General features: G+C 51.5%; 1 protein-coding gene across 1 annotated transcript in view; it reads right to left on the bottom strand.

Annotated features, from left to right (window-relative positions):
* Nucleotides 1–13,037, bottom strand: part of STK32B (serine/threonine kinase 32B) — a 170,505-nt gene that overhangs the window by 88,291 nt on the left and 69,177 nt on the right. Inside the window, exon 6 of the mRNA XM_006017036.1 lies at nt 1,492–1,581. Coding sequence (XP_006017098.1) covers nt 1,492–1,581 — 90 coding nt within the window. The remainder of the gene's footprint in view (nt 1–1,491; nt 1,582–13,037) is intronic.

Consider the following 13,037-nt stretch of genomic DNA (forward strand, 5'->3'; position numbering starts at 1 on the left):
AGGAGCACCCCCAGGCTCCTGACCTGGGCCAGTGCAGGCTTTTGCCTGCCTTGGCCCCACAAACACTGAACGTCAGTTCTGTTTGTTATCAGTTCAATCTATGCAGCTTAGAAAGACCTGCAAAGGTTGAATGGATTTTGCCTTCGGCTTTTTGAACCTCTATGCTTAGGCAAGGAGGCTAAATCCTGGCTAACTGCTTATTGTTTTTTGGAGTGACTTTTCATTTACTGAATCCGTGCTATGCTTTTATATTATTCTCTCAAAGTCCCCATTGCATTATGTTTTCCCATTTTTTGGATGTTGCATGCTATGAAAAATAAACTCAGAGTCTCCAATCCAGTCAGTGATTTAAGCCTCCCATTTAGAGAGCAGACAGAAGTGACATTTTTTACCCAATTTGGCTATAGAAAGTGGTCTAAAGCTGTGACCAAACACAAGTGCACAGCTGCAGACCATTTAAAAAAATGGCCGATCAGGTGAAAATCTGAACCCTCATTGCATGAGGGGGTCAGATGAAGAAGTTTCAAAACGTCGTGTTTTCTGTAACTTGTGTCTGCCCGCCTCCCAGACTGTTGCTGTTTTCAGAATGGAAGAGAGGAAAGGGAGCAGAGGGAGTTTGGTTTGGGCTTTTTTCAGCCCCTGCTGGAGGGTGGGGCAGGTATACTGGCGTTCCCCCGGGGTGAGGGAGCTCCAATTCACCCACCCCATCCTCCAGCGCCAGCTGGGGAACCCCTAGAATGAGCTCCGTCTGCTCCTTTTGCCCCCTCCCATTCTGAAAACAGTGCAGACTTGCAGGGAGAAGGGGCCATTGCTAGGGGAAACTGGCTGCAAGCTCACAGTCAGCAGCTAGATTCCCCTCCCTGATTGAACGAATGGTGAACTTCTGCTTGATCTGGTGGATTGTTGAAACTGAAATAGCTTCCTGTAAAGCATTTTCAGTTACAGTGGGGAGCTGCACTTCTGTCTGCACTCTTAATTTTAGATATGCAAATAACACCATTCGAGTCAAAGAGCTACTCACATAATTAAGTCATGTGCTTAACCAATTGGCTGGATGGGGCAAACATAAGCCATCAAGTTCTTTGGTTGTTTAATAAAACCCCAGTTTACCAATGTATGTTAGCATGTGCTTAAAATGATATCAGCTCATATTGCATGTTCTTTTCCAAGTAATAGAAATAAGAACAACATAACCAGTTATGTACATCTGCCCCTTTGAGGCTTGAGATGAAATGACATCTGAGCGAGTCCTGGGTTTCCTTAAGCAAAACAATCTGATTAAAACTTTTGCAGAACCAAGTCTTTTCCCAGCTTCTCCATTTCTGAAAGATGATCTCCATTGCTAATATATTTCCAGTTGCACCACAGCATACATTACAAGATGCTTACAGCTACCATGCATTTCCATCAGGACATATTTTTTTAGACACACTTCATTGACATATTTTTATCTGCTTTTATTTTACATTTAAAGTGGTCTTTAAAACTTACCCATGTAGGGCTTAGTACCAGCCATAGAAGAAGCCTTTTCTGATCCTTTTACTATAGTCGCTATGTTAAAGTCAGTGATATGAACATGCCCTGAAATTAAACAAAATATAAATAGAAGTTAAAACAGCATGTAAGCATGAATCTCTCCTTGTTCATTTAATAGTAAAATGAAAACAAATTAAAAGGAAGCTTTTGTACCTGTAAATGAAACTACAATACCAGTAGTCCCCACAGGTAGAAAATAATGTAATTGTTGCCACCAAAATGGTGTACCAGCCTTTATGTTACACTTCAATTTTGATGCATCTTAGCCATTTTATTCCCTGTGTTAAACTTGATTTAGTGGAAACCACTGGACCTGCTTCTACCTGGAGCAGAAACTCACAATATCGTTCTTTTCAAGGGCAGTAGCTTTGTTAGACTATCATGACTCTTTCCTCCTGTCTTTTTGCAAGGTTTCCCAGGGAAGGAAGAAAGACAGTATGTGAAAAAGTTAAATTTATTTGATTGAATAAGCATGAAATATTATTCCAACTGGTAAACATGCTGTTAAACAATGACCCTTTATTTAACAGCAGGGTGTGGGAAAAAAATATCTAGCAGCTATAAGTAGGTGGTCTCACACTCTGACTGGCCCACTCCATGTATGTTTTGCACTGCGGTAATTTAGTTGGCTGGTTCAAACCTGCTCTTAGCTTTTTCAGTAGAGCAATTCATTGTAAGCTGTAGTGACTAACTCTACTACGTACAGCTGACAAATTTGTTTCTGGCTGCAGCTTGCCTTGGGCCTACAAAACAGAATGGATGAGCACAGAAGCACAGCTGAAACTAGTGATGAGGTAAAGTGCTAGGAGGTGTAGGAAATATTATCTCTAATGGGGCTTCTGGTGCTAAAATCATGAGACAGTGAATAAAGAATTGAGATTGGTGTTATAAATGCCAGGCCAGACTTGTAGACATAACACAAAGCTTCTAGGTTCACAGGACCCTACATGATTGTGCTTGTCACATTGCCTTAAGACTGCCACTGGCTTTTGCTTCCCCTTGTTAAGTGCTACCTTTCCTTGTAAATCAAAGTGACGCAGGCATTATGTTGTTTAAGATTATACTTGACTGCCACACTAGAGAATGAGGCATAGAGTAAGCTCTCTCCAAATCAACAAGAGAGCTCTCTCCAAATCAAGCTGGGCTGCCTCCCCATCCCTGGTGCTACAGCACGCCGGGGGCGGGGAGTGCTGACTCCCCGGCCCCGGCGTGATCTAGGGCGGGAGGTGGGGAGGCAACCCAGCTTGGCTGACTCCCCACTCCCGGCACGATCTAGCACCAGGGATAAGAAGTCAGCGCAGCTGGACTGACTTCCCATCCCCAGCACTATGGTTGAAACATTTCGACTTCCAAAACATTTCGACTAGCCTCATTTTGTTTTGAGGCAATTTCGACGCACTTTGTTTCTCTTCAGTTTTGCTGTTTCAACCTTGAAATGAGTTGAAACAGCGTCGAAACGAAATGGCCGGTGAAATTTCGTATGGCCCTACTGGCCAGACTGGCACCGTGCAGGAGTTGCCTCTGTGGCCCAGCAGGCAGGACCCAGTGCAGGAAGATGGAGCAGGGCAGCTTGGATGGGAGCAGCCTTCAAGAAGAGAGTTAGGCTTGCTTTCATGCCTGTGGTCCCCTAGCATAACAAACTGTCTACCCTATCAACCTTAATTCCAGGTCTTTGTATTTATGCAAAAGGATACAGTCTTTATTTATTTGCTCACATATAGTATATATCTGCTCCTAAATGGCTACTGCTGTTATAGTGTGTCAGCTGCATACATGACACAGACAACATTCCCAGGAGAACTGTTGCTGGTAAGAGGCTGTTGTTCTTCTCAGTTACTGCTGCAAATGAGAGTTGACTGCACTAGGTTTTTTTTTCCACAGAACCACAGCTTCATGCAGTGCACACAACAGACAGACCATGGTCTGGGGATGATTTGGAATTATGCATGGAAGTTATCTCATTTGCTGCAGAAAAGAGCAGGGACACTAGGCCTTCCTGATTAAATGATTATATACTTTTTTTTAATCGGATTCCCCAAAATGGCTCAATTCTCTGCTGAAATTCCCCCCCCAAATTACAGCCTGAGGCAGACACATAGCATCAAAAACTTCAGCCCAAAGTCGCAAGGAAATGATATAGGGTCTTTATGAGAGCCAATGTCTAGCAGTTTTAACAACAGATGATGGTACCAGCTCCATCTATTATCAGAGATAATTTTAAATCACATATTAACATTGCACCCTTGCTTGATTGCTAAGCCCAATAAAAGCATCCTTGCCTGTGACCTAGCCAGTTTGTTTCTGCAGCAAAAGACTATAGGGAAATGGTTTCTTGAAAAAGAAAAGCACACAGCATATAATTAGCTTGTTAGGCTTGCACTCCTGACAGCAAGACATATAAACATTTTCATATACACAATAGAATAAAAAACTGCATGTCTCTCTGCAAACTAATATGTTATTCTTCCTTTTATAGATAAATATTAAGGTCTGTCCCTTAAATGACAGCTTCATAAATGATCCTCCCTCTTAGCATGCAAGCATGATGGCCTGTTCTAGAAAATCAATGACATAATACCCATTTAGATTGATTCAAATATTTGATTTACAATGAAAATTATCACTCTCGTGGTGCATTGTTTTCCCTCTCTTTTTTATTAGATTTCTTTTTCATTTAGCAAAGCTAAAACAGCAGCCACATACAGAACAAATGTTATATACACTTGCAGATGTCATTTGTTAAAAATGTCTTTTCATAATTTGCAAATGCAGGTATCAAATTTATTCACAATAAGTTACCGTGCAGTAATGCACATGTAGAACATGACCCAGGAGCAAATTTGCTCCTGGGTCAGCCCTGCCACTAGAAGGCCAGCCTGAGGCTAGCCCCAGGGCTCCCGGTTTGTAGCCTTTCCTGCTCCAGGGCTGGGCTGTTCTATAGCAACCCCTGCCTCAGGCCTTTAAAAGCCTGCAGGCATTTTGAACCCTGGGGCACACAAGCAGGCAGCCTGAGATGACTCCAGGCCTGGTGTCCCCCTGGGCAGGCCACGAGCTAGCCTCATCAGCCTGATTGCACCCCAGCACCGGTACCTGGCACCACAGTGCCACGCACCTGCCAGGCCTGCACCATCTAGGCCTACAGGCTGCTGCAAGCTGCTGCCAGGCCCAACTGCAAGCATCTTCTGGCCAGCAGGGCCACCTCCACCTGCCCGCAGCCTACACCAGCAGCCTGCCCTGAACTTGCAGGTGCTGTGGTGCACTGCCTCTGCTGCATGGCTGTCAGTCCCACCTGCTGCATCCTGCTGTTCAAGGACACCACCTGGAACTGCACGCTGTCTCTGACAGCCATGACCATGCAGAGCCATGCCAGCCCCAGCCAAGTGTTAAGGCCCATACTGGGGAAGGGCTCCCCTGTCCCCAGAGTCCCTCCACATAGCACACAGGGAGGCGGGAGACAGTGTAAATCTTTATTGGGTGGCATGTGCCCCCGCAGCTAGGTGGGCCCAGGCCTCTCACATGCCAAGGAACATATCGATGCAAGTAGCCATGCCGTCTTTGACAGTGGAGGGTTGCAGGGCAGCTTGGGTTTACCCCCGTGCCATCATAGCTCACAGTCCCATAACCAGGTGTGCAGGTGTGCCCAGGGCACCATGGCTATCAGCAGCAGGGAGTAGTGGGTTGGGCACCTGTCGTTCCATGCAAAAATGCCTCATGCACTGACCAGAGCATGCACAGCAGGGGCATGCTTGGGGTGCAGTGGCAGCATGGGGGGGCTGGCCCCAGGGAACCATCCCCAGGAAGACCCCTGTGGAGGGACAGGCAGCTCCTTATCCCCGTCATCTGGGAGTCCTGTGGCCCCCGACTCTGGGCACCATTGGCTGGGTGGCAGTATAGGACAGCAGTTGGCCTGCAGGAGGAGGGGAGGAGGCAGTGGGATCTGGAGCCATGGCAGCATGTGCTGCCAGGAGCCTGTCCTGTTCTACCCTGGGAACAGGGTGGGGGAGGCAGGCTGCCTGCAGCCAGCACCCAGCAGCCCACTGGTCCAGGAAAGCGAGCAGGGATGCTAGGGTCAGCCAGTGTCTGTCTGGGCCCAGGCCTGCCTGTCCCACATACCATGGTCCCTGGGAACCCGTTCATGCCCAGCCCCCAATTTGGGCCCAGGCACTGCACAGCCCCTGGTACAGAACATCTTATTGCTGAAGTGTTGCAAACTCACATAAGCAGCTTCTTTCTCATGGCTTTACAGCATGGGTGGGATAAATATAGCCTGCCAGGCCCCTGTATCTGGCCCACGGGACCCCTAAAAAATTTAGAAAATTAATATTTATCTGGCCCTGGCTGCCTGTCAAAAATGACAGGAGCCAAGGGCAGTAGGAGCCAGGGGAAGACACGGCAGGATCCTGCAACAGCAAGGCCCGGCCAGCCCTGCCCCACCCAGCTGGAAGCCCCTACCTAACAGAGGCATCTGGCCTGAGACCGTGGGGCTGTTCATGCCTCCCTGTGTCAGAGCTGGAAATTTAGGTAAGGGGTGGGGGCAGGGAGGCAGGGAAGGACTGTGGGCAATCGCCCCAGTCCTCGGGGCTGGGCCAGCTCCTGCTGAGGCCAGCAGTCTGGTCATGCAGCTGGGAGCCACTGGACTCAGAGCTGAGCAGTGCAGAGTGGCTGGCGGGCAGTCAGGAAAGTGGGGACAGCAGTGGCGGAGGTTGCAGTGGGGGGGACACGAGTCAGCGTGCAGGAGCGTGGGGTCCGCGCCGGTGTCCTGGGGCCATTGCTGGTAGGGCCCAGAGTGGGGCAGCAGGAGCGTGGGGCCCAGGCTCCCATGTGCCCGCTCACTCCCAGTCCCCACCACCCCGGCCCTGCAGTACAGGTGGGCACCAGCACACACAGCCCCAACCCCACACACCCCGAGCTTGCCCATCTGGGCTGAGCAATGGCAGTGCAGGACAAACTGTTGCTGAGCGTGGGGGGAAAGTGGCCCCTCCCCATGGCTGGTGCTTCCTGGTGCAGCTGCTCGGAACCTGCATGGAGTTGTCCTGCACCTCCACCATATCACTGCCGCCTCTAGGTGACCCAGTGGGGCAGTGGTGGCAGCGGAGAGCAAACACAGGGCAACCCAGCATGGGGTTTGAGTGACTGTACCAGGAAGCATTGGCAGTGGGAGGGGGACGGACCGCTTTTCCCCCATGCTGAGCATCAGTTTGTCCCACACCACCACTTCTCAGCCTGGGCCCCAGCACTGGCTCCAGGCTCACCCATTGGGGCTGAACAGTGGCAGCAGAAGCTGGGCAGAAACTGCTGCTCAGTGCATGGGAAAGCAGCCCCTCCCCTTTGCAGCCAGACAGTTTTTGCTGTGGCTGCCCAGAGCCCGTGCCATGCTAGGCTATGCTGCAGCTCCTTCACCACCACCTGTGAGCTACCCTGCAGCCACTCCACACTGTCACTGCTGACATGCTGGGCATCCCAGAGGCAGTGGTGAAGGGAAGATCAGGTGCTACGTGGGCTTCAGGTGGCTGCAGCAAAAACTGCCTGGTGGCGACAGGGGGGATGGGCCACATTCCCCCACGCTGAGCTGCTGCTGATACTCAGTCCTGACGGGTGAGCCCAGAGCTGGCACGGGGTGCACAGAGTCGCGGCTGCATGTGTTGGTCCCCACCGCTACTGCTGCATGCCCCGGGATGGCAAGACATGCCATGGCCGGGCAGTGCAGAGCAGCTGTGGGGCGTGCTGGGGCTGCTTGCTGTTGGCAGTGGTGGGGAGGTGCCACAAGGTGCTCAGGGCTGTTGCAGGGTGGGGAGTGAGTGCTGACTGGCTCAGGAGGGCACACGCAGGGGGTTCCCATGCACATCCTGCATACCTTCAAGCCCTTCCCACAAACTCCACAGCCACACCGTCCCACACACCCCATCACACACCCCACAAATACCATCCCCACACATCCCCACAACCCCCCCATATCCACCCACCCACAGCTCCCCACAAACCCCACAGCCACCCACCCATACCCCCCTGATACCTCTATGCACCCCACACACTACACAAAAGTAAGACTGCATTTTGAGCTATTATGCAATCACTTCTACATATACAGCACAAACACACACAGCAGCAGATCCCAACCTGGGCCTGGGAAGAAGTCCTGCAACACCTTCAGCAGCCAGGAGCCCCTGCCCACAACTGTGCCCTGGTTCTGGTGCCACCCAGCCCCCTGCTGGAGCCCAGGCCTGCTGCTTGCCCCGGCTCCATGCAGATGTGGTGCTGGAGTTACCTGCAGTGGGGTCAGGACTTCACCATCAGCTGCCAAAGTGGGAGCCACCTGCGGTGGAGGAGCCCTGGCCACCATCGCCCCTGAGTGAGCCCCCACCTGCTGTCCCTGGGCTCTGGCCTATAGATACTCCCACCCCATGGCCCCCCACCCTGGGACAGTGTACAAAAGACATTGTACATAATTTTCATGTGGAAGAAGGTTTTTTTATCGTTGGTGGGTGGGGTGCTGGTGGAAGGGCTCTGTTTGTTGGGGGGAGGGGGAGGGGCTCTGTTTGTTGTTGTTGGGGAGGGAAGGGGAGGAGAGGGTGTTGGTTGATGTGAGGGGAATAAAAACTTGTCCTTCTGAGATGTATCGGCAGTAAGCATGATGCTTGCAGTGGGGAGGTCCATGGGCAGTGCTGCAGTCAGTCTAGAGTGGGGAGTGCTGGAGAAGGTGGTTGACCAGCACCTCCCACACCTGCCCCTGCTCATGCCCTGACCCTGGCCCCTGCTGGTGTGTGTGCAGTTCTCCTGGGGCTTTGTCAGGGGCAGACTGCCACTGCCACCCCAAGTGGTGCTCCCACTGGCAGTCATCTTCTGCGCACTGCGCTTTGTCCTCCCAGGTCTCACGGAAGAGCTCCGCCCTGGACCTCAGGTCATCCTGAAGGCATCTAGCCACTGCTCATTGTCCCAGGTGTGCTGGACAGTGTGTTGTCACCAGTTCTGGCTGGCCTGTCAGGCCCAGAGGCAGAAGGGCTGGAGGCCCAGGAGGGCGACAGTGGTCCCAGTGGTGGCATCATGGATCGCATCATTGGTGTCCCTGCCAGGGTCTGTCCAGACTGATGAAGTCAAGGCAGCAGGTGTGCATTGGCAGCCCTGGGACAGCATGTGGTGGGTGGGCAGGCAGTCGCTGCACATGGGGTAGCTGGGACAGGTGAGATGACCATGGGCCAGCTAGTGGTCAGTGCAGTGAGCCACCAGGGCCAGCACGGCAGCCAACAGGAGCCTGGGGCACTGATTGTCACTGCTAGGGGCAGGGGCAGGAGCAGCCATGGCACAGGGAGGCAGAGGCAGTGAGGAGAGCATTGCCGTGTGCTGTCCCGGAGCTGGGCACGCTGCTCCTGGCCAGGGAAGTGGCTGGCCAGAGAGCAGCAAGTGGGGCTGCTGGCTGCTAGCAGCAGTGGTCGGAGCCTGAAGCTCTCCTTGGTGGTAACAGGGGCCCGTTGCAGGGCCCTAGGAAGAAGGAGCAGATTGGCAGGAAATTTGCTCCCGCTTCCCTGCCCATGTAGATGCCTGCGCAGCACTGTTTATTCATGAGTAATTTACTTGCGAGTAAACTGGTGCTGCAGCAAACACACATGTAGATAAACCCACTGAGACCCACTAGTCACCCAAAGCCCAGCATCACCAACTCCAAATATTAGAAAGGCATTAGCCAGGTATCAGAACATCATTATTGCTTTAAAATCATGATTTAAAAAAAACAACCCTCTAGATTAACTTCTTTTCATATTCCTGTTTTTTTAAGCCTCTGGTTTGCATATATGGATGTTCTTGTTCAAAAGAGTCTAAGCCCTATTAATTGGATTCTTCAACACCAAGCAATTTGATAATTCAAATGAATGTAGCTAGACAAAAGCTTTATCAAGGTTGGAAGATGGAAAAGTAGTGAAACCATCTACCAGTGGGATTCAGGATGATTTATTAGCTTTATGTTTTGTTAAGAAGAGTTGTTTTAATACAGAAAAAGCTGTTCTAAAGTCTTAAAGCCAATTTCTAATAATTCTCATCACTCAAGTAATGGTTTGGAACCTTGTGCATGACAGGAAGGAGATTCACACAACTTATTACAGAGCTTGAGGTATGCTGCTGGGAATCCCAGAGATACATATGTAGGGTAGCTAATAGGGCTGTGTGAAATTTTGCTGGTTGTTTCAATTCGACACTGTTTTGACTCATTTTGAGCTGGGGCCATGGGGGGCAGGGGGCGGTCCCCTGTGCACTCTGTGATGGACCTGGATGTGGATCAGAAGTACTTCTGGTCCACTTCCTGATCTGCCACTGAGCACATGGGGGGCTCCCCTGCATTTCTGTGGGATGCATCATCTGCCCCACCATTGTAGTGTTCACAAACCATGCCTGGTACCTTGAGGTAGGTAGAAAAAACATTTCAAGCTGTGTCTACGGCCAAAGCGCTGATTCTCCAAATCAACATGGAATCTTCAGATTCAGATTCAGCCAAATCGAATTGGGACAGTAATTCAAACCGACGAATCAAATCACTGCCCCCCATTCAGGTTGAATCCAAACCCAAATCGAATACAGCCTGTTTTGCACACCCCTAATATTTATGTTGCAATCTCCTCCAAACAGGGACTTTACACAGTGCCAGTTAAGGGGTGGGGAAAGAAAAAGTAAAAGTGAAAAAATGAAATTAGTAAAATTTGACAAATACTACTTGGGGTTCAAATTCACAACATGCCAGTAACAGAATCCACTACGCTAAAGTCCTCCATCTTACAAGAGTGTAAAGTAAGAGTGGCTGAGGTGGGCCCTAAATATGTGCCACCCATTCTTTTTTTCCTGGAAGTAAGTCTTCTGCCACATCCTTATTCAATGCTGATTGACTCCCGTTCTTCTTCCTCACTGATCACCAGATAGCTAGTAGATAATCAACTAGGTAAGTCAGTGTGTGGGAAGATATGGTTGGGGGGGCACTGAACCTGGGGTGAGCAGAGAGACACTCCATGATTTTAAGGCACCATGTGGTCTGTCTATCCTTGAATTTTACAGCCTGGGCAGGGCATGTGGCACTGCCAGAATCATGGGGCATCAGCTGAAAGCCCCTAGACAATTCAAGATTCTGGAGATGACCTGAGCAGCTGAGCCCAGATGAAGTGGAAGCAGGGGCCCATAGCCCCTGAAATGAGAGCGAGAACCACACGCCAGGCACTGTGCCCTCATGTGCCTACCACTGCTTCCATCCATCCAGTCATCCTTCCAGTGTTCCACCTACTCCTTTACAGCCAGACCCACAGACACTGAGACCTGAATGGGCACTGCCATGGACCATGAATGAACCTGAGCAGTCCACCCTCAACAGCCAGCATAGGGACGTAAGTGGCAGTTTGGGAAAATAAAGGATCTCATCACCATCTGGGGTGAGGAGGACATCCAGTGCTAGCTCCAGAAAGGGCACTGAATCAGAAATGTGTTCAAGCATATCACTCAGGAGATGCAGGCAAGAGATCACAACAGAGATTTGGAGCAGTGTCTTACCAAAACCACATTGATGAGGACGCATTATTATCGTGTGCTTGACACTAGAAAGTGGTCTCTGGGCTGGCAGCAAAACATGCTATTCTACAAGGACGTGTCTCATTTCCTCACCAAAAGCAGGGCAGCTGCCCTCCTCACCATGCCCACTGAACAAGGGGTGTTCTGGAGGAGTTGCTTGCAGGGACCCAAGCAGAGGAAGAGGAGGTGGAGGGTTGCCCTATGACACTGTTCCCCCTACACGGGCTGTGACTATTTTGGACCAAGTCCTATTATATGTCTCTGCATCCCTGCCAGAGATGTGGAGTCAGTATCATCCCCCCCAGTACCAGCACAGAAGTTGCTGTGCTGGCACGACCTGCAGGATCTGCAGCCAGTTTTCGCAACACTTCTAATGAGTCAGGCCACACACAAGGGTACCATGCAACCCTTGATGGTAAGGTTTGCACCAGCTCCATGCAACCCTGATAGGGACTAAGGTCCTGGAGGAAACACAAAGCCCCCGTTGGGGGGGGGGTGTGAAGAAAAGAGTGGGAGGGGGAACCAAGGCTGCCACAGGCCACACCCTGTGGCCACAGCCCCTCTTAGGCCATTATGGCCAAAAAGCCCACAAAGGGGTTGGGTCCAGAGTGGGGGCAGGAATGGTGGTCCAGAGTGGGGGCAGGAAGGCTGGGGCATAAGGGAAGGATGAATTGCCCACTTTCCCCCCATAGCCTCCCTGCTGAAGCCTGGAGCCCAGCCAAGGTACCAAGTCACCCCTGCTCCACTGCTCTGGGGTGCTTAAAAGAGTATGGCTCATTCAATAGGATCATAAATCTGCATAATTGACATGTCCTTGCCATTTCTCTCAGGGCCATGATATGCTCCATGGGAGACTGGAGCCTAAACACAGATATCCTGAGCACTCCCCACAAAGCACTCGTGGAAAGGCATTTATAGAGTGTATTGAGCGCATCAGGCAAATGGATAAACAGCAGGTTTGGCAGAGAGCACCCCCAGGTCAGGGACTGGAGATACCATGTATCTATGTCTGACAACCACTGCAGGAATGAGAAAAAAAATCCCCCCTTGCAGGCATGGTTGATGAACTCAGACTGGTGGGGCGGTGGAGCATCCCACAGGGGCGGGGGGTTGCATCCAGCTGGGATTGGGTGGGGGGCAGGTTGCAGCCGGATGGGCGCTCCGGCTGGTAGTGGGGAGGCTGCAACCCCCCTCCCCCACAGCTGGCCGGCTGCAAGTCTCCTCCCCCAGTTCCCATGGGACGCTCCACTGCCCCACCAGTCTGAGTTCACCAGCCGCACCTGCCCCCTTGTCAAAAAACCCCAGACCTCCCTCCTTCCCTTCCTCCATGCCTCCCTCCCACTCCTGGAAAGTGACAAATGTGATGGCAGGATTCCCACGTGGGGATCGTTATCTCAGCTTCTTGGCTCTCACTGCCAGGGTGACTCCTGGGTTGCATACCTGGACAGACTGGCAAGCATCCCAACCCTACTTTTTCCCCTCCCCTCCCCTCCTCTCTGATCCTATCCATGGGTGAATTCCAATGGGTTCTTGCTGATTCTGATTCTCATGGCACAGGCACTTGCTGTATTGGCCACCCAGGGCAATCCCCAACCTATTTCCCAGTCTGTCCAGCCCCACGAGCACAGGCACTGCCCCTGGTGCTACCAGCCAAGCCATGGACCCACAAAGGATCCCCCCACCCCTTCCTCTGCTGGAAGGTCAGGTGCCTGCCCCCCACCTCTCTTGCCCTGCCACAGCCCTGTCACCCAGACAGCTTCCCCCAATACCAGCAGGCACCTACCCCACCTCACACACCCATCCTCTCCACACACACACATACAGACACAGAGCTCCCTGGACAGTCCCCAAACTCTGGACCTCTAACCCCTGCACTCTACAGGCTTACCTGTATCCAGCTGCCGGGACTGCTCCCACCACCTTCTCTGGCTGCATGCCAGCCACGTGCACCCGCTGCCTCC

The sequence above is a fragment of the Alligator sinensis genome, unplaced genomic scaffold, assembly GCF_000455745.1.
Source record: "Alligator sinensis unplaced genomic scaffold, ASM45574v1 scaffold421_1, whole genome shotgun sequence".
NCBI classification, from domain to species: Eukaryota; Metazoa; Chordata; order Crocodylia; family Alligatoridae; genus Alligator; species Alligator sinensis.